The sequence below is a fragment of the Kryptolebias marmoratus genome, linkage group LG11 (assembly GCF_001649575.2).
Source record: "Kryptolebias marmoratus isolate JLee-2015 linkage group LG11, ASM164957v2, whole genome shotgun sequence".
NCBI classification, from domain to species: Eukaryota; Metazoa; Chordata; class Actinopteri; order Cyprinodontiformes; family Rivulidae; genus Kryptolebias; species Kryptolebias marmoratus.
Window position 1 is genome coordinate 1,176,569 of NC_051440.1, and position 21,107 is coordinate 1,197,675.

The window sequence follows — 21,107 nt, forward strand, 5'->3', positions numbered from 1 at the left end:
GCAGAAAATTCCCTGCTCAAAAGTTCTTGTCTCTTGCACTGATTTTTTTCCTTTAACATTGTGAAGCTCTACTTAGAACCTTCTTAAGATCCAATAGTGCAAAATGCAAATTCTTGCAATTTTTTGACTGGTCTTAAGATTTTGATCAGGAGTGTATGTAGTGCTGGGCTCCTTTGTCAGCCATGTTTACCACAAGTTAGACAATGATACTATAGAGATGCACACAGAAATCAGCTTGTGACCGGCACCGGTCGATATTCAGCCTGACCGGCCATGATCGCTGAGTGACCAGTCACCACTCAAAAATCAGATATTCTTCCAGTCAATGAACGCACCACAGACTTGCTGCAAAACCACTTGGTACTGCTTATTAGGAAAGTTTTTACTGCGTGGCGAAAACATGAAGTGAGCTGCATGGACTGTCTGTAGGGTGTTTTCAAATAAAAATCAGAGGAAGGATACATGTTTTCTATCTGCTTTTTATCATGTGAGCTCTCAGCCGGTTTTCCAGCATCTGTCTGTCATGAAACAAGACTGAGCAGGATGTTAGCAGCTTTTTGATTAAGGAACACTTCCATCTGAGGTACACACAGAGACTGCTGTTAGCTTTAGCAATGCTAATGATGCTAATAAAAAAAACAGGTAAAATGTGAGCAGAGTAATCATTTCTAGTGTTACTGAAACAAGAAAATGTTTTCACTGTGGATTTGCCATCATCCAGCTGATGTGTCCACCCAATCTGATTAATGATGGTTAACAGCAGAAAGGACAATAGAATAATACATAATTCCTTCATTTTATTTGAACTAACATTAAGTTTTTTAAGGCTGCCAATTATGTTTAATAGAGATCTTGTAGGGACAAACATTATGTAATGAGATGCAGTTTTGTGCACAAAAAATAAAAACATTAAAATCTATAATCTGACTTATAAATCAGATATACTGTATTTATTTTCTATCAAGTTTATCAGAACAAATTTCTCTGTTTAACTATCTGGAGAGTATTGTAGATGAGATTTATTACTGGACACTTTAAAGCTCCCCTCCACAAACTGAACCCCTAGAGACTAAACTGCAGCCCAATTAAAACTTACTGATACAAGTGAAGAGAATTGTTTCAAAGAAAAAAATAATTTTTAAAAGTATATTTTGGGCCTCACAGCAGGAAAGTTACAGATTGAAAACTGTGTGGAGTTCACAAGTTCTCCCCGTGCACATGTGGGTTTTCTCAGGGTATTGGTTTCTTTACAGAGACCAAGACATGCTTGTTAGGTTAGGTGGTAGCTCTAAATCATCCCTAGGTGTGAATGATTGTCTTGTTTGTCTCTTTGTGTCCCTATGATGGTATGGAGACCTGTCTAGGGTGAATCTGCCTTTCACACAGTGACTGCTGGAGACAGATACCAGCTCACTGCAACCCTGTACTGAAAAGTGGGTAAAAAAATGGATGGAAGGATGGATTGTTTGGTTTTCTGTTATTTATAGGTTATTTAAGAGAAATCGGCATCAAAAGAATTTACATTGGCGGGTCAGAACTGTATAAATATCGAAAATCGGCATCGGCCCTCAAAACCGGAATTGGTGCATCTCTAACAAAATAATATAAAATCTTAAGACATAAGTTGGCCATTTTAAAAGGAGTTTGTGTGGAAAAGTTAGGAACAATTTCTATCTTATCTATTGTAGATAGCTCGTTGAACCACCTTAGTTTTGAGAAACACAGTTTAAGTCTGACAGGACTGATGAGTTAATGGCTAGTCTGAATGTAACAAGGACCAAAGTGTATTTATTCGGTCCTAAAATGGCTGAAATCTTCAAAATTCCAGTGATTCATGCAAACACTGTTTTGTAGCCCTTTACACTTTTGCTAATCTCACATTACAGAGTTAGTTACATAAAACTGTGGTTACCAGCGAGAGCAAATAGTGACAACCGTAAACACAACTCTGATCTTTAAAATTTCATTTCATTCAAATACTAACATATAAACCGTTCTGTGGATGTCAACTTTTCATTAGCTATTTCAGCAGAAATATATTATTCCTGCAAAAGTGCTAAAGCTGGCGGCTGCTGTTTTTATTTGCTGTTGCAAATAACCATAAAATTCTGTGTAAAAAAAAACTGAGTAATGTGAAATAACTGCAGTGTACAGGTTTGACCCTGAACCACTGGCATTTAGGAGATTGGAGTTGTTTTCAGATGGCAGTGAACCACTTCAGTTTTGGCTGAGTTTGGATTGGCCGTTACCTCATCAGTCCTGTCAGAGCTTTTCTACAACAGACAAGATACTAATTCTTCATAACTTAATCAAAAAAGGAAAGGAAAGAAAAATAAAACTTTAAAATGGCCAAAATAACTAAAAAAGCCCATGAAAAGTTGTCTTTTGTGGAAGTCAAGTGAAGGGTTGTCTTTTTGTGAAGATGCAATGATTACCATAGGCCAAAGTAAAACATATATAAAAATAGGACCAAAAATAAGGAAATTTGTGTTTGGTTGTTTACATTGGAAAGCCTGTTTATTCCCCTTTAAATGGTGCCACATTTGTTGGAAAAATGCATTTGTGGGTTGAGCAGCAGAGTTGTGCACATCAAAAACCTGTCAAATCTTCTCTGTCAAATGGCTGATTCTGCTATTGACTCTTGTTTTGAGCTTCTGATACTCCAGGTGCTGACAAATAGGCACCTGGAGTGCTGTTTGTTCCAGAGTGACCAACACAACCATTTTGGCTGACTTTGACAAATGCTGGTTAAAGAATGGGAAGTGTGTGACCAAGCTGGTGAGCAGCATGAGGCGGTGTGGCTGTGTATGGTTTTTCCACATGCTACAAAGGCCCTTGTTTGTTAAATAAATAAATTGTTAAATGTCTTGTTTCTTCAGACTTCAATCATCCAAACCAACAAACATCATCAAACAAGAGTCAATAGCAGAATAAGCTGTTGGCAAATCTTTTCTGCCAATGGCAAAGGTTTTATGGGAAACCCATATACTCAACTCTGCTGCTCAACCCACAAATGTATTTTCCTAACAAATGTGGCACCATTTAAAGGGGAATAAACAGGCTTTCCAACAGTAAAAGATTTATTGTAAAGAGGCATTGCTACAACAAAGAAACAATCAACGAATCAATTTCCTTACTTTTTGTGCTAAGTATATATATATATATATATACAGATCCATAACTTTTTGTTAACACAAGAAATGTGAATATAGTATAGTATGAGGCACTCATAAATTGGATGTGACAACTAGACCTGGGCGTAGATCTCTTTGTTTAAAAGCTGAGAAATAATTTTTTAGCACTGAGGAGTCATTTTTGTTTATAACATTTTTATATATGTAGCTTTGCTTAGCTTTCTTAAAATAGATGTATTTAATAAACAATGAATAACTAATGCAGACATAGTAATCGATGAAGCTGTTAGTGGAGAAACAAAACCAAAAATAAATAAAATAAACTTAGGCTGCTGACTTGCCATTAACAGGTAGAAAGGAAGCAGGAGGAGACTGCATGAGCAGCTTTAAAGCATGCCAAATAAATAAATAAACAAACATAAATAAATATCCTGAAAACCAGCCAATCTAATAAAAAACAGAATTTAGAAAGGTATTTCTGTGTGTTTTTTCTTTGGTTTTTGAGACGAGGTAGTTACTCCAGTGTTAAATGTGTTCATGACATTTAGTCAGCTCTGAAAGGTTTAAGTATGGAAGGATTTTTGTGTGGATGTGATAAGCGAACCTCTTAAAAACAGCCGTCTCAGTCTTGGCATCGACAGTGAGACTGACAGTTTCTTTTATGGAGCCATTGATGACGGTCTCTGTGATGCTCCGCTGCTCACAACACAAAGTTTCTTCTTCTGTCTTGGACTTCCCACAGTCCTTTGGTGAAGGCGTGGAAGAAGAAACCACACTGGAACCCAACCAATCATCGCTTTCTGTAAGATGGAAAGATGGATAACAGACTCGTCACATCGATTTTTAATATGTTATAGGGAGTTGTTGTGTGTGTGGTCGGAGTGCTTAAACACAGACAAGCAAATGTAAATATCTCACCCTCAGGAAGCATTGGGGCATTGACCCCCAGAGGGTCTACTGTCTCTATGCTGGTTTCCATAGCAACAGGTGAGTTGCACCTCAGAGGGTCTTTGGGACTGAAATACAAAGGTGTCTATTTTAGCAATCTTATAGCTTTGAAGATGACAACAGTGACTAATCTGTCCTCGACAACTGCTAAGGCCAGAATTAGACCAGAAACTGTCTGGGTCTCCAACCTGACAGGAGAGAAACTGGAGAAGTCAGCCCAGCTGGTTTCCGTGTTGGATGCTGCAGAAGAAGAGTTCCATGCTGCCTCAGGGAGAACTTCTGAGGATGAGGACACAGCAGGGCTGTTGAGGCTGGAGGCTGAAGCTGTGGAGGTACCAGTGTCCATTGGGACATCATCAAAGTTGGCTGTCCACACTGGCCCTTCAAATCAAAATTAACAGATGTTAAACCAAAAATCAAGTGTAAAACTGTAATTTATCTGGTGTCTTTGTTGAGCAAACCTGTGTCCACTTCCATTCTGTCATCAGTACCAGGATTAGAGGCTTCAAATGGATCCCTCTTTACATCTTCTTCTTCTGAGTCTGTGCTGTCCTCACTGTCTGTGCTGCCTGAACTCCTGAGATGGACACAAAGATCGAGAGTCATTTCAAATCTGGAAGCTTATTCTCATCAGTAATAGGTTGTGTGGACTTTAAATGTTACGAGATGAGAAGTTAGACGGTTTGGGCTCATGTTTGCTCCGCTGACCTTGGACGTCTCTGCGTCTCTGGAGCAAAGGTGACATCTTTTTCATCCCAAATATCTTCCTCATCTGAGCCTGGATCCTCAAACTGCTGGATTTTCTCCTTACAGCGTGCCTCAAACAAAGCTATATTTGCCTGGGAAAACAAACACACATGCTACAGAAAACATCTTTGTAGGCTGAATTCTGAAGAAGAAAAGCCAACAACAGGTGGCGCCTACATTAAGATGTGCACATCCAAGAGAAAAACAAGTAGCCCCCAAACAACTTTCTCAGAATAAATTATATTTCTGCAAATCTGTCACTTAAAAAAAAACTTCTTCCAATATGTAGGAAAAATCATGTTTTGTTCATATTTGTTACTAAACTGTTGGATTAAAAGCAGGTTATAACACGCTACATATCTGACATGCATTTGTATTGAGAGAACTTCCATCTTGCATTGTTGTGCTACTGAACTATTAGGAATAATATCAATTCTATATATATTTACTTTGTACAATGAGGAATATACTCTCTCACTCATTGACCACATACAAATTTAAAATTAACATTCAAAGTACTTACACTTTCATTTGTATTCAGTGAAAAATTGATGTCTGATATTCTATCAAAGGGAATACTGCAATGTTAAAAGAGAACAAAGTTTAGTTTAATTAGGGTTGTTAGGCAACAACACAATACAGAGTATGGCAACACTTCAGGTTCAACACTGCAACAAAGAAATGATCAAACTTATTTTCTCAGGTACACTTTCTAAACAAGCAATGAAGACGATTTGGTGTAAGAAGCAGTGCACAACCTTTTAAAAAATCTACAGCTGAAGGTTTTAGGCTGCATGGTGGATGGATTATGGGGTATTTACAATATGAAGCATAATTGTTTGAGGAAATGCTGATCATGAATAGAAATTATCTACCAGCTACAGAAAAAAGAAACTTTAAACCCAACGTTGTCAAAGGTGAAGTTAAATCTATATAATGTAAATTAAGGCTGTGCCTAATGGCATTTGACAAACAACTTGTGATGGAAACCTAATCTAGTGGTTCCCAGACATTTCATGCTGTGCCCCCCATCGAAAGAAACAAATTTCCAACTACTCCCTAACAAGACTAATTGAGTCAAATTCAACTACGATTGAAAAAGCAATTAACCCCCCAAATTTACATATTTCTTGTAAAATTTCTTTTAATTGATTGTGTAAAAATAACACTATAATAAATAAATAAAAAATACAAAGTGAACTAGCTTTTGCGATAGTGTGTCTCTCTTTTGCAGTGTTTTGGGAACTGTCCTGACAATAAAAACTGATTGAGCATCTGATGAGTAAAGACATGACAGAAATCCAATATAATGCAAAATCACTTTTAGACCCATAACAAAGTTTAATCATTGCCACTAAAATTATAAAAGCTTAATATTAATCATGATATATCTTTTAAAAGGAGCAATATAGTTCACCATGGAAAAAATAAGTGTAAGAAGTTTCATTATAAAACCTCAGCTTGTGTATGAAGAGGAGATGTGAACGTAGCTGAAAATCTCAGTTTATAAAAGTATTTGAAGTAATTTGGACAGGACTTCAACGTTTTATCCTTCACTGCTGCAGTTTCTGAAAGAGACTTTCCTGCTTGTGGTAACTCATTTTGAAATCTCAGTTTGCTAACTTGACTGAGATGTAATGTTTCAATGTTTATTTATTCTTTTTTTTTTACTTCATACAGTCATTTGTCAGTGTTACAGACTCACAAACATCCTTTTGTTTTTTGTCTCTCTTCCCATTCACTGTAATTCCAACAACAAATTATCCCTCATTTCTTTGATTTGGATTTTGTCCATTGATCAGTATACATTTTTCTTGTCCCTCATCTGGTGTACATGCTGGATGCCTCTCCCATAACGAGCAGTGAGGTGGCGTTTGCCCACCTCACCCATTATTTCTCTGACTGTTTATCCCTGATTTATTGTGACAGCTCCTCTGACAAGTAAACTCTTTCCTCTCCACTATTAATTAATTGTATCTGGGTCATGCGGCTACCAACCACTGTGCCGTCTATCTAAATTATTGGAAATGTTGTTTGTGTAACATAAACACAAGCTGAAGTAGCAACAATGAATAAACAAAAGTCCTGCCTGTAATTTTGAAAACCAAAAAGGCAGGACACCATAGTCTGAGAACCACTGTGCTACTCAAAGTAGCTGGCTTACTAAGCATTTTTGGAGATAAAAACAAAAACAAAAAAAAGAAACCAACAAAAACAAATCTTTGTTTTTGGGCAGTCAAATATATATATATAAATATAAAATGGTTCAAGTTAAATCACCACACTTTGACTTGTGAAATGAGGTTTAAACTGGAAAAAAAGAACAAGCATAGCTACATCTCACAAATGCACACAGAAAGGTTAAGGTTTTAAATCCCACTACTATCAGATATAGATCAGATTCCAAGGACAAGAGCTTGAGCCATGCAATATTTTCCCATTTGTTTCTCATAAAAACACTTGAAATCCAAAAACAGAAAGAGTAACATTTCCTACAGTGACAGCAGTGATTCAAAGTACTTACATTTTCTGTTGTTTTCAGTAGAACAACAACAAAAACCGTTGTACAGCTGTAGTTAAAAAATAAAAAATAAAAGTACACACTCTTTCAATTCCAAGGTTGTATGTGCTACAGAAGACAAATAACTTCTGGAGTTGACCAAGTCTTAAAAGGAGATCAACCTTTAATAAATATCACAACATTTTACACTGGGCCGAAATTTAAGAAAAATAATAGGGCAAGATGCAGAAATTTGCTGCTCTATGATTCAGGAACACGTGGAACCTCCTTTACAATAACTGCAAATACCTATCCTCATTGGTTTCACATCACTATGGGAAAACCTTTGCACATTCTTTTTTATAACTTGCCTTTTAGGTTTGCAAGTATTTGTTTTTGCTCAGCTCTCAATCAGGCTGAGGTCTGGACTTCGACTGGACCACTACAACACCTTGATTATTTTCTCCTGTTATGTTTCATGACCCAGTTTGGTTCAAGCTTCAGCTGTCAGACAGATGGCCTCATGTTTGACTCCAAAATTCTTTGGTCTACAAGAGTTCATGTTCAACTCAGTGACCGCAAGGTGCCCCGGTCCTGTGGCTGCAAACCAAGTCCAAAATCACCAGCCCTCCTCCACTGTGCTTGGTATTTGCAATGAGGTGTTTGGGCCGATATGCTGCGTTTGATTTTCTCCAAACATTCTGTTGTGCATTATGGGTAAACATCTGCACTTTGTTCTCGTTTTGTCCCAGATGTCTTCTGATTCATTCAGATAAAACTTAAAAACCTAAGTTGTTCTGTCATGTTTTTAGAGAGAACAGGCTTTCACCTGCAACCCTGTCAAACAAGCCATATTTGTTCACATTTTTTCCTAATTGTCCTGCCACGAACTTTTAACCTGCTTACCACTCCTAAATCACCATGCTTGACAGTTGGTGTGAGGTGATGTTGCTGATATGCTGAGTTTGGTTTTCTCTAAATGTTGTGCATTACTGCCACTTCTCTCCATTTTGGTCTTGTTTATTTACAGAACATTCTTCTACACATTGTATGGCCCTAGCCTGAATTTCACTTTTGGTAACAAGTGTTTTGGACCAAATACTTCTAAGTGTTCTCTGAGGGTTATAAGAAACATGAGCTACCATAAGAACTGCAAATCTCTTGTTTTTTTCTTTGTTTGCTATCGCACTGCCAGACAATCATTATGATTGCTTAACAGCCAGCTGACGGTCTGTGCAGCATGACACTCATATACGCCACATTCACCAAAACAGCAAAATACACAGTAGTGGGAGCTATGCATTTGCTGTGATTTTACTTGTGATCTTCTTTGTCTGTTGAGTCTTTAGCGCCTCTTTTTCCTTTCAGTGAAGTGCTCTCATCCTAAATGGAAGAGTCATGCACTGCAGTGAGCAGTCAGCTCAGTCAAAAATATTCTGGGCTTCACATCCTCAGCTGCTGAAGGAACTGGTGGACCTTAAAGATGACTTCATTTATGTCTCACATGTTTCACAGTTGGAGCAGATGCAGAAGCATAAAGAACCAAGTTTTTAGCATAAGCCATTAAAGAAGATGGTCACAGAACAGAGTTGAAGATTACTTCCGAAATGGGGCTGGAGCATGCAGCGCTCCAATGTAACTAATAGCACTGCTGTCATTCTGTTGATTGTATGATGCAAGCATCATATCCGTAAGCACACAACTTAACTGTTTTATTGGTTTATGTGTAAACAACTAGAAGCAGTTTAAAAACCTGTCTTTGTTGCTGTACTGTGAAACAAAAGTGTGAAAAGGGTTTGTCTTGAGTTTTCCCACTGGTGAGTAATCTTTCTCATTGTAGAATGATGGACTCCATGTTGTCCATCATGGTTGGAAATGCTGCTAGAACCCTTCACAGATTGATGGACAAAAACAGTTTCTACTTGAAGCTCATCGCTGATGTTTTACCTTCTTGGCATTGTGTTAACACACCTGTATGCTCCAAAGGAACAGCTGAAACTTAGAGGTGCTCATACTGATAGTCACTTGTTGTATTTATTTAACAAGTCGTGGCTCTTAAAAACTGAAGCAGTGAAGATGGATTTAGTTTTCACACCTTGTTTCTGCATGTTTGCTTAGTTATTGCTAATGGCATAGTGCAATGTGTTGTATTACATTTGAGATTATTTTTACCCAATTTAAAGACTAGATAATATGACATACAAACATAATGAATGAGGGTGTACTTTCTTTGCACTGTGAGCTTAAATCAAAATACTTACTTTTTTCTCCTTAACCCTTACACTAGTGCACAACAGCGTACTTGTTCAAGCTCTGAGAATGCCCAGACCTTTTTAACAACCATCCAAGCCCATGGTAGAATTAAAAAAAAATGGAGGACCACGAACAGTTTAATTTTAAATGATTACATTATTACAGGAGTAGAGTGAATAAAGAAGTTTAAGAAAAAGTGACTTTTGTCTGATTTCTTTGTTTATCTTTTAAGTCAGTATCTCATTGGGCTGAGACTGTTGGATCACAGCCTTGCAGCCTGACTTTTTAATATATATATATTTGTATATATTAAAAAGATTTCTGTGACAAATTCTCAAAGTACTTGCAGGGCTGTCATGGGCATCTCAATCCCTTCTCAATTAAGTATTTGTAGTTCTAGAGCAGAAACGATAATAGTTACAGTCAAATGTAGGAATTATTTGTTAATCTAACATCTAAGCCTTTATAAAAATTACTTTATTAAAATAGCAGCCTTGTCTGGAGATTTTATAGAGAAAAAACACTCTGTTAGGTGGTGTAGCTGTGTGGACAGATTGATTATGCTTTGTAGAAAAAAGAAAAGGATCTGGACCTTCCCAATTTGAAGTGAAGCACCTGTTCTTTAAACACTGATCAACAACCAGCTACACCCCAAGGCCCATAATAACGACACAGGATTAAAACGAACCCCACACCAGCTCACCCTAATGAAAGTCAAAGAGAGCAAAAGACATCACAGAGGTGGATACAATGTCATTTCTTCAAGCCAAATTATATGTAATGCATTCTTATCAAATTAAACAAAACAAAAAACTGTTTAATGCTAAAGCAGAATTGTAATAACCATTTTGTAATCACAGTTAATGTCATGTTTAAATCCAGGAAAACAAATGTGCATACTTTTTAAACATGAGCTTCATATTTACGTTATTCAAGACTTTAATGTCAGTCTCATCTTGAAACAGGAGTATCTATGTGTCATCAATGAGACAGATTTAACAGGTTTTACTCCTGACAAAGTAATAAGGAAATACTGTCATAAATAAATGAATATAACCATATCCACCAGCTCTGTATTGTCTTAAGTGCAGGGTTTCCCCCAGCGTTTTATAAGCCTGGCGACTCGCTAGGCTTTGGTGACCCGGCCGCCAAGATAAGCTCCGCTTGTTTATTATAAATAAGTCATTTTTTACACGTTTTTTTCCACTTGCACCCTCAAAACCTCTACCTTTATCTACCTTAACGCGCGAGGGTGCGCGCACCAACAGTGACGCAATCGCCTTGTCCCCGCCACTGCGCAGTGTCGCGTTGTGCACCTTCTATAACTTGGCACTGGTTACGTAGCATACTGCCCCCTGTCTTTTTGGAGAATACTGCACCAATGTAAGCGCCAAGTATAAACGCCTCCACCGCGCGCTGTTCACGGAGCCCTGCGTGACTCTAATAAGCCCTGAGGCCGAGCCTCCTTCAGCTACCTGGAGTTAGCCCGTCGTCGGAGCCACAGCAATAAACATCAATCGAGCGGGTTTAACCAAAAATGGTTAGTTGAGCCGAAATTCAGCGGGTGGCTTTACAGGACCGAATATGGTAAGCATGTTTTGCGCTTAGTGAAAATATTATCCTTGTTTAACAGTAAAATTATTCTATTAAATTCAGCATTAGATATGCACAGTACAGTACAGCATCTCTCTGTTTTTCAGAGTTTCTCTGTTCTTATTCATTGGCCTAGAAGTGAGACGTGTTGGTGCTTTGTTTGCACTTTTTCATTTATGTTATTTTAATGTATTTGTAAATGTGACTTAAATTAGGATTCAAATTAGGTGCAAAACAATTTGTATTTATTTAAATTGAATTTTTGTTTAAAAAAGTATTTCAAAAGTTCCTTTTTGTAAAACTGTAGTTGTGTAAATATTTGGCGCAAATATCTTACAATATCACATATTAAATAGCCATATTTTAAACTTTTCTGTCAACTTTAATCATTTTTTTTACTAAATCACGGTCGGCTAGCGATCGACTGACGATCGGCTGGCGATCGGCTGGCGAACGGCCACCTACCACCGGGCTTAGCCTCTTTTCTGGGGGAAACCCTGAAATGTCATGTCACTTCAATAGTACACAGTAATATTCAGACAAGTGCAGTCATGCAGGATGAGTACTTACTCCACAACGTCGTCCTGATCAGCAAACTCTTCATCATTGAAGCCGAACTGCTCAATAAAATTGGACGTCATTTGTTGCATCTGATAATCAGAAAAGGCCTGGCAAGACCCAGGACCATTGATAATGATATAGTCTTGGATCTACACAAAGCTGGTCATTACTTGCAGAACAAAATATAGCAAATGCATAAATGTGGACGGTCTTGACATAAGAGTGTGTGTAATACAAGCTCAGTCCTAAAAAAAGGCTGGGATTCTGTGTAAAATGTAGTTGAGAAATTCATGCAACAGTTTGCAAATAATTTAGACCCTGCGCTAAATTGAATGTAGTACAGCTATAACTAACTCTGAAATTAAAAAAAAAGTTTAACATTTTAAGGGGTGAGGAAACTTGGCAGCCAATTAACCAGGATACCATCTTTATGTCTTTAAAAAAGAGAACTGAAGCAGTCCAAATCATAATAAAATTATTAAAGGGTTCAGAGAAATGTCAGTGCTGAGGATGGGGCTAAAATTCAGGACTGAACATCTGGACTGCACTACTTTACCTTTTACAAAAAAAAATACACCAAGACATAAACACCTGACTGGGCCAAAAGGAACATTTAAAATCCACTGTCACTTATTACACCTGGAAACTGCAACTACAAAAGATCATTTATAATTCAGAATGGTAAAATGCCAGCACCTCCCTTTCTGCATATTATGCTAGGATGGACTGAGACAAGGTGGATGACTCTGCAGAAATTCAGATCTAACAAAATCCCCTGAAGTGTTAGGCTGCTACAATAGTTTTATTTTTAAATGTTATTTTCAGTACTTTAACAATTGGTCTTTTCCCAAAAGCTTAAACAGTTAAAAAAGAAGGCTACAACATAATGCCAATAAATTCATGTTCTTTGTTCATAATTTACTTGTTGCTGGCATCAAATGAAAAAATGAGCATACACTTAAAATAATTAAAATATTATTCTCCGTTTCAACATGAAACATTCTGTCTTAATGCTTTTCACATTCAATTAGGCACTGGATTTTAAAGACTTACAAGTAATCAAGGTGTGATTATTTTGGATTTTACACAGTGTCCCAACCAGGGGTGGATGACAGATGACAGGGCATCAACAAAAGCTGCCAGAGCTAAAACTTAATCCCACTGTTGGTCAAGTTAATCATGTATGTGGTGCAACTTTCATATTCTTTACATTCATGCGCAGCAATGTTTTGTCATTAGCACTGTCCGTCATAGCTTTATTAGAAAACAGATTGTATGTTTGGAATCTGTTTTAATCCAACCCCAGGTGGGATTTCTGGGGTGTTTACATAATAGAAAAAGGCAGATTTATGGGAGAAAAAAAACAAACCTTGAACAGGACTTTGTGAACTGTTCCACCCCTAGTACTATGCTTGCATACATATGTGTGTGTGCGCAAGTACTGGCTGTTACTACAGTTAGGTATTTTAACATTCTGTGACACAATTGTATGTCAATAAAACTAACACCCAAGCTGAGCCATAAAACTTAAAAATTAAGGTCCTTTTAGTACTTCTGAGGGGTGCAATTAACTGGTCTACTAATAGCCAATAACATAACATATCCAAACCCTATAGTTTTTTTTAGACAACACAATCATTCTACTAAAATCTATCCAATTGGGTACAAAACCATCTTTTTAAAAGAGTAATGAATAAAGGCCATATAGTACATGTACATATGGGTCTGCTCTGTGTGCAGATTGGTGTGTGTGTTCAGGTCTTACTTGTTGAAGTGAGGAGTCTTGGTGAAAGCCGCCATCTTTAAAGTCCACCTCATCATCACTGGAAGAATGGATGTGATGTGTGTTCACCTGCAGAAATATCCATTTTAGTCAAAAGGTCTTTCTTTCAGAACCCTAACTACACCCACTTTGTTGTTACATTTATAGTGTTATTTCTTAAAGAATAAACCATAATACAAGGCCAACACTAAGCAAGTGCACTGGATAAACAAATTATTTCTTTTTAATTTTGACTTGAGATGCACCACAAGCACTTAAAAAAAATCCCATTATTTTCTAATGAGTTTATGGTCTAAACCATTGACTGAATTGATTGTTTTCATTACCTGTTCTATCACTCGAGTAATATCTATCCAGGAAACCTGGAGAGGTGTATGAGTGTGTCAGAGTACTGCGAAAACCAAGAGAGCATCAAATGTGAAACTCAAAGTCTGTGAAAAATAACACCAAGGCTGACTTATAATAACTTAAAACCATTTTTTAAAATATCTAATCATTAAGCAAAGTGTTCTCATTGGTTGAGCAAATTATTTTTTAAATAAAATAAATTTTTAGATATCCAGATTTTTTACTTTTCTGAAAAAGAGATTATGAATAGTCTGTGTTTTTTCTTATTCAGACCAGGAACATGCTATACCTTTTCTATTTTAAGAAAATTTAGACCTTCCTAGACTCAAACTTTCAGATTTTTCCTTAAAAGTTACTCATTGCAATGCTTTAAAGACCAGAAATAATACTAAAACAAACAAAATACACACATATTTCTTTCCTTATGTGTTTATGTGTCCTTAAATTAAAAATCTGTAAGCAAAATGTGTGACTGGCTGCCAAATACCATGTGCATTTGTTTTCCTAAAGAAACAGCTGAAGGGACTGAAAATGGGTCAACAATGGTTACGTCCATGGCAGAGCCTAAGGGATGGTGCAGCAGAATCACTCTTATATTTCCAGCTAAACATTTCCTCCCACATTCTACACTTGTCCAATTCTGCCATATTTTTTAACCTACACAGCATAATGTAGGTCAATAACATGATTTAAGCTTCCACAAAGGTTTCAGCAGATTCAGCAGAGTTCTTTCAGTCCGTACCCACATTTCAAAACTGCAAATCAATATATCTGGTAAACTACTGGAGGAAACCCTTTCAAATGGTACCATTTGATATAGCTCAGGATAACCTTTTTACGTTTGCAATGAGTACCTTTAAACCGTTTTTCCAATCAGAACATTTGTAGATTTATTTGTAGTATGAACAGTGGTGCTGTTTCATCTGTAAACTTGTGTAAAACTATTGTACGTGGGAAGGATTTTGTCACTTTTTTATTTTATATAATAATTTCTCCTTTTATATTTTTATGAAAATATTGCATGTCAAGGTTTTGTGACTTAGCTCAAATCATTTATTTTTTTATTCTTAAAAGTCTTGAAAGTCCCATCACCTAATAGTGCAAATCATATTAAATTAATAATTTTTTTAATTTAGTTAAGTCTTAAAAATGAGCCTAAATATGTTGGCTGCTAAAAGGTAAAAGTTATGTTACTCCCTTGAGGACATTAGAAATAATACAAAGGGTTTCTCAGAAGAACAAAACAAACATATAAATAACAAAAAAAAACAATCTGAGTTCCTTATTTTAATTTCCAGATGTTGGCAACTCCAGAGGTAGAGAAATATCATTGATATTACGGTCTTCTTTTAAATACAATCAATGTAATAAGTAAAAAAAACTAAAACTTGCTCATTTGAGAAACCTTCAGAAATTTTATTTATTTTATAAAAATGCAATAAGTAATAAGAGTCTAAAAAGACTAAAAATTTTCCAATTTCCATATTTAACTTGACCTGAAAACTAATAAATTAAATTTCATACTTTTCAAAACTGCATAAGAACCCTGTAATAAAACATTTATGTATTTTTAAGTTGAAAACCAGATGATTTCAATCACATGGTGAGCAGCTGGTGCATCCCTAAGCTTGATAATAGGTTTAATGTTTCTTTGGCTACTCACCAGGTCGACAGTGTTTCTTTTGTTGGTATCAGCAAGCTGCCCAGAAATAAATGCCTCCCATTTCTCTTTGTCCTCTGTGGGTAGTTCTGCAAAATGCAAACAGTTTTATCAAAACAGCTGATTTTCTATCAGATGCTTTTTAAAATGTAAATTACAAAAATTATGCTATAAATTTCTCCTTGCTGTTTATTGTTTATTACTCTTTATTCAAAAAAACCTTATACAATTTATATACAAGTCTGTAACAATCAATAAAGCTTAAAAAAAAATTTGACTTGCACAAAAACATTGTTTTCTCTTTTTTTTTTCTGAACATCTTGTTTAATTACAAAGTCAACTAAAACAAAATAATTACTGTAATTATATTCTAATACCAACACAATATGATAATTGATTTCTAAACATCATTATTATCTTCCAAATAAAACCTGTAAATCACTGACAGAAGAAATTCACATGTATCAGGAAGCTGACATAAGCTTGGAGAAGACTGCAGAGCTAACAGAGAACAAGAGGGGTGATCAGGCTTGGAAGTGAGACTGGAGTTCTTACCAGAGATGAGCTGCTGTATCTGTGGTCCATTTGGACCTTTCTCACTGTTATGGACTATAGAATTGGCTATTCTGGTAAGGTGACCCATGTAGCCTCGTCGCCGACCACCATCTGCCCTAAAACGCACAAAAGCCAACAAAATTATGAGTTATTTACCGGTTTATCATTAAAGGCAACCATTGGGTTTTTGAACAAGAATACTTACTGTTCTTTTTCATTGGTATGCCAGGCATCTACGATTCTTTGGATTAACTGGCACTTCTGAAAGAGCTGAATAAGAAAAACAGACTTATTAAATACAACCAATAAAAAGTTTACAACACGTCAGCCATGATGACACCATCAAGTACCAAAACTACTACAGTACTGTGCCAAAATACTGAGCTGTTTGACACATTTTGCTTTAAAGGAAACTTATTTTCACTTCATTAAACAGTAATAATATCTTTTTGAAGGTCTTTCAAAGTTTTCAATAGTTATTAATTGTCATTTTCAGTCTTGTCATTGTGTCTTACGGGTTCCTCAGAAAGTCTAACATTGCATAGGGTTACATTAGTTCCACAAAGCTGAGCCCGCAGTGAGACTGATGTGTGTGCGAGCATTATTCTGAACAATAACATGATTTGTGTGTGCTCGAATCTGACAGATCTGTTCAGTAGCTTGAGTTAACAGTGCGAGGAAAGTAATTTTAACTTTTAATCAAATTACACTCCTGTCTCTAATAACTATTTTAGATATCAGTAATTCTTTCTTTGAACTCCATAAAGGTTTGTCTATATTTGGTTTAGAAAATATTCCAAAAATTAAATGTACTAAAAGAAAAACCATGTAGTGTTTTCTTCAATTGGCTTGACCTCAACTTAGGTTTGTCTTCTGTTGCATTGAGTAACATCTCCCCAATGTGAAAATACAAACTAATTAAAAAACACTCACACCAAACTTTTCAGCTAGCTGAGAGCAAATATGGTAAATAAATTAATCACATAAAAAAAATCAATCACACTTGATATCAAGAATATCAAATACAATAATTAGACAGATGGCCTGCCATAACATTTTAATGTGTTGATTATATGACATAATTGCTTGCCACATTGCAGCCATGATCACTGTGCTGGAGTTTTCCCACAGTTGATTTGGATCATATAGGTGAGTGTTTTTCTGACCCAACAATTCATGCTTTGTTTTATGTAAATTATTTTCATAGAGCCCTAGAATTCTTTAGAAGTAGGGCTGGGCAATATGAGCAGAAATTAAGATTGCAATAACTTGCAGCTTTATCACAACATACAATATAAATCTCTGTAGTTTTAAATACTCCTTTAATCACTGTATTAATATTTAATTTAACACTACAACCAAATGCAGTGAGCTGTTAGCCTCAGACATTGATCCTCTAAGAATAATAATGAATACAATATTGACCAAAATAATTGTGATTCCCCCCCCACCCCCAATATTTAACAGTCCTGACCTCACTTAAACAAAACTAAACAATGCGTTTAGGTACATCAGCCTTACATGTTTGATGAGAGCGCTCTCTCTCACATGTCCTTGCTCTCCTTCTGGTTGGCTTTCTACGGGAACAGGAGGCATAGCTAGAATCATCGCAGTGCAGATTTCCACCTGAATATGGAGGAAGTTGTTCCAGATGTATTTGAAATACATATCCTATTGAACAGAGGAAAAAATAATTAGAGGAGGGATTAGAGGAGGGTTTATAAAGTGCACAACATCTAAATCTTGACCTCATTCAGTACTAACATTTCTAATACTGTAAACTTCAGAAGCACAATATTGGACTGATATTAGGTATTAAAGAATTTTACATTTTAGAATAGTGTGGCACAAAAAAGCAAAAAAAAAAAAGAACTCCAACATATTTTATATTTTGTTTTAAAAGCAGCAAAACAAACTCTTGCACACTAATTAACTTAGCTTCTTCTGACTCACCTGTAGTAAGAGACAAGTGTCCTTCATTTTAGAGTTAGCTTTTTGCTTCTAAAAGGCAGTTTTAAAAGATCTATACAGGTAATTTAAGAAGCGTTTTTTGTAGTTTCACTTTGTGTTTACGTATAGTAACCACTCTGTAGTTATAACACAATTCCAAAATACCTGAACTAATTTGACGAAGATAATATGGCCCCAGTGGGAGCTCCTGTATTCCAAAGCCTCTTTCACACAACAATTTAAAGCCAGGACAGAGATCCCTTCTTCCCGTCTTAGCATAGTATTTTACTGGGCTATTGGAGACTCAAAATTGAGGGAAAACAGGTGAATTTTCAATCTCACTGAACTCCAAGTGTTTGAAACCAGAGTGACCAAGTTTTGACAGCCAATTTTTAAAAATCACAGCCTGTTTTTGTGTGCACAGTTTTGCAAAACTGTACTTTAGGCCTTTCGCATGGTTTCATCGCCCCCCTCCACAAGTGTTGTACCCACCTTGGCAGGCGGCCCCACATTTCTGATTTAATCTTTTGGAGTAAACTTTAGAAATTAAGAGGGACCAGTTTTTTTTTAAATATTAAGCCCAGTGAGAGACTAGCTTGGTGTGATCTATTTAAGTTCTGAGGCATCAGTGGTGAGCTGGTGGTTGGCTGTTATTCCTCTGAGCCACTAAGCAAGGTAGTCACAGAGCTGAAACAGTAAGCATGTGTGAGGGTTATACAGCATTACAGTTTCAGCCACAGAATTTATAATGAGAAATGTCCAGCAATGTGCAGTGCTCCCTGTAAACATCTTGGAGTTAAACTCCACATATCCTACAGCTCCTCAATGGCAGCTTCTTTTGTTTAAACAAACGTATGAAGCGGCCAACTCAATCGATGAATTATTGAATGACCAACGGAGGCTTAAAGATGGACTTTCTCACCATACTGCAGAACCATTTTGTAGAAAGTCTAAAAAAAAAAACCTCCTCTAGGAGAATACTTTGCAGACTTTATTTGATAGTAGGGTGATTGGCTTGTAAAGAGTGCAATCGTTAGATTAGAATGAAAAAATATCTTTATGAAGAGCAAAAAAAAAAAACAGTACTCACTAGTATAACTCCCAGTGTGTTGAGGTTTATGAGTTCTGTGTTGATGCTGTGAGTGTTGCACTGCAACAGGCTCGCAACCAGTCTGACCACGTTCAGCCTAGTGTTGCCCACTGGTGGGTCCAGCACACCCCAAGTTGTTTTCATAACAATCTTCTGATGGTAGAGAATGAACACTGCTCAGTAAATACAACTCATCACTAAGACCTCAAAGCTTCAGCGTAAGCTACATTGGTTGAAATTTGTAACAGAAACATTTAGTGTAAATTTAAAGGAAACAGATCATATTAGTTTGTTTTTACACCTTAGGGGGTTCGAGTAGCAGCTGGTGAAAGTCTTTGAGATGGGGTCTCACAGCCTCCAGGATGCTGTGGTTGACTGAGAATGAAGAGTGGGACATCCCAGGAGGGCCTTCCATATGACCCTCAAACCTGCAAGACAAAGTCATAATCTGAAGAACGAGCTGACTACACACCTCAAATATAAGCTCTGACATTGTTATTAGAATGACTCTTTTTAATTTACAATTTAACTGCATGTTTCAGTTTTCTGAATAAAACCCTGAAGTATCTCTATGCAGACTGAAAACTTAAAAATATCAGGACATACGCTGGTCTCCTTGTTTCAAACAAGGTAAGTAGAATCTGGATCACACTGACAATTGCAGACTCATTTTTCTCCTTTTCAAAAATATTAGAGAGCAGCTGTTCCACCGTCTCCTGGCTGAGGAGGAAGAAAATAGAAGTGAAGATGAAGCAGAGAAAGATTCAAAATGACAAAATTGATTATCAAAATGAATTGAATAAAATATTACATCTTGTTCACAAACCTCGCTGATCTGCATGTACATGAGTTTTAGCCTATTATTTTTAATAGGTCCTAACACTTTGAGTGGTGTCCAAAAACTATGTGAGATTGTACACTCTATAAACCCCTGCATAAAACAAAACAATCATCCAGCTGCAGTGAATGTTAAATCCACTGAACAGCACACAGTATCGTAGGGGTGGGAGCTAAAACATATTTACAGATGAATCACAGACATAATAGATTCTGAATTGATTTGAAAGATAAAAAATTTGTTTTGTTCACAGTGCTTTTTGTCCTAGTAGAGTTACCATGGTTTCCTGTAGTAGAAACATGTTGCAGTAAAACTGTTTTCTCACATCTTTATCATCTATTCTTTATTGAAGCCTGAAGAATATTTGTCTGTAAGTAATAGCTGAAGTTATCATGACTCTTTGGTAATGAGTTTAAAACTTCTGATCCATGTATAAATTTTAATAATAAACACAATGCTAATCACGTTAGCTTTTTAAAATGGTGTTTTTAGTGTTAAGTTAGCATCTATCCTTATTATTAGCCAGCAGCCTGTGATTAATGAATGTTCTGAAATATGTTTTTGTGCACTCTTTATTAGACATAAAAAATATAAATCAGTCTTCATGTAAAATAAGACCCAATCGTTTCAGTGCCAAAATAATAAAAATGCATGGATAACTATTTTATAATGCAATGCATTATAATGCAGCGTGCATTTTATAACACACTGCATGAAAATCAAATAGCAGAAATAAAACAACCTTTTGTTAGAATATTTTGTAGAAAGTAGACAGAAAACCTAGCTTATTGGTATGATACTTATTTACAGGTGCTGGTCACAAAATTAGAATATCATGAAAAAGTAGATTGATTTCAGTAATTCCATTTAAAAAGTGAAACTTGTATATTATATTCATACATTACATACAAACTCATATATTTCAAATGTTTATTTCGTTTAATTTTGATGATTACAAATGACAACAAATGAAAATCTCAAATTCATCATATCAAAAAATTAGAATCTTGTGAAAAGGTTCAAAATTGATGGCACCTGGTACCACACTCTAATCAGCTAATTAACTCAAACCACCTGCAAAGGCCTTTAAATGGTCTTTCAGTCTAGTTCTATAGGCTACACAATCATGGGGAAGACTGCTGACTTG

At 36.2% G+C, this 21,107-nt stretch overlaps 1 protein-coding gene across 7 annotated transcripts in view; it reads right to left on the reverse strand.

Moving 5' to 3' along the window:
• Positions 1-21,107, reverse strand: part of ppp6r3 (protein phosphatase 6, regulatory subunit 3) — a 50,263-nt gene that overhangs the window by 14,806 nt on the left and 14,350 nt on the right. For 4 of the 7 annotated variants that reach the window (XM_017433915.3, XM_017433918.3, XM_017433914.3 and 1 more), the window contains exons 8-22: positions 19,729-19,842; positions 19,424-19,550; positions 19,123-19,275; positions 17,604-17,753; positions 16,288-16,352; positions 16,083-16,198; positions 15,531-15,616; positions 13,502-13,588; positions 11,746-11,843; positions 5,353-5,407; positions 4,791-4,921; positions 4,544-4,659; positions 4,271-4,463; positions 4,053-4,150; positions 3,739-3,934 (exon numbers count right to left, since the gene is read on the reverse strand). In XM_017433915.3, the coding sequence (XP_017289404.1) occupies positions 3,739-3,934; positions 4,053-4,150; positions 4,271-4,463; positions 4,544-4,659; positions 4,791-4,921; positions 5,353-5,407; positions 11,746-11,843; positions 13,502-13,588; positions 15,531-15,616; positions 16,083-16,198; positions 16,288-16,352; positions 17,604-17,753; positions 19,123-19,275; positions 19,424-19,550; positions 19,729-19,842 (1,785 nt within the window). The remainder of the gene's footprint in view (positions 1-3,738; positions 3,935-4,052; positions 4,151-4,270; positions 4,464-4,543; positions 4,660-4,790; positions 4,922-5,352; positions 5,408-11,745; positions 11,844-13,501; positions 13,589-15,530; positions 15,617-16,082; positions 16,199-16,287; positions 16,353-17,603; positions 17,754-19,122; positions 19,276-19,423; positions 19,551-19,728; positions 19,843-21,107) is intronic. The other 3 variants (XM_025010034.2, XM_017433920.3, XM_017433919.3) reach the window with 3 other exon arrangements.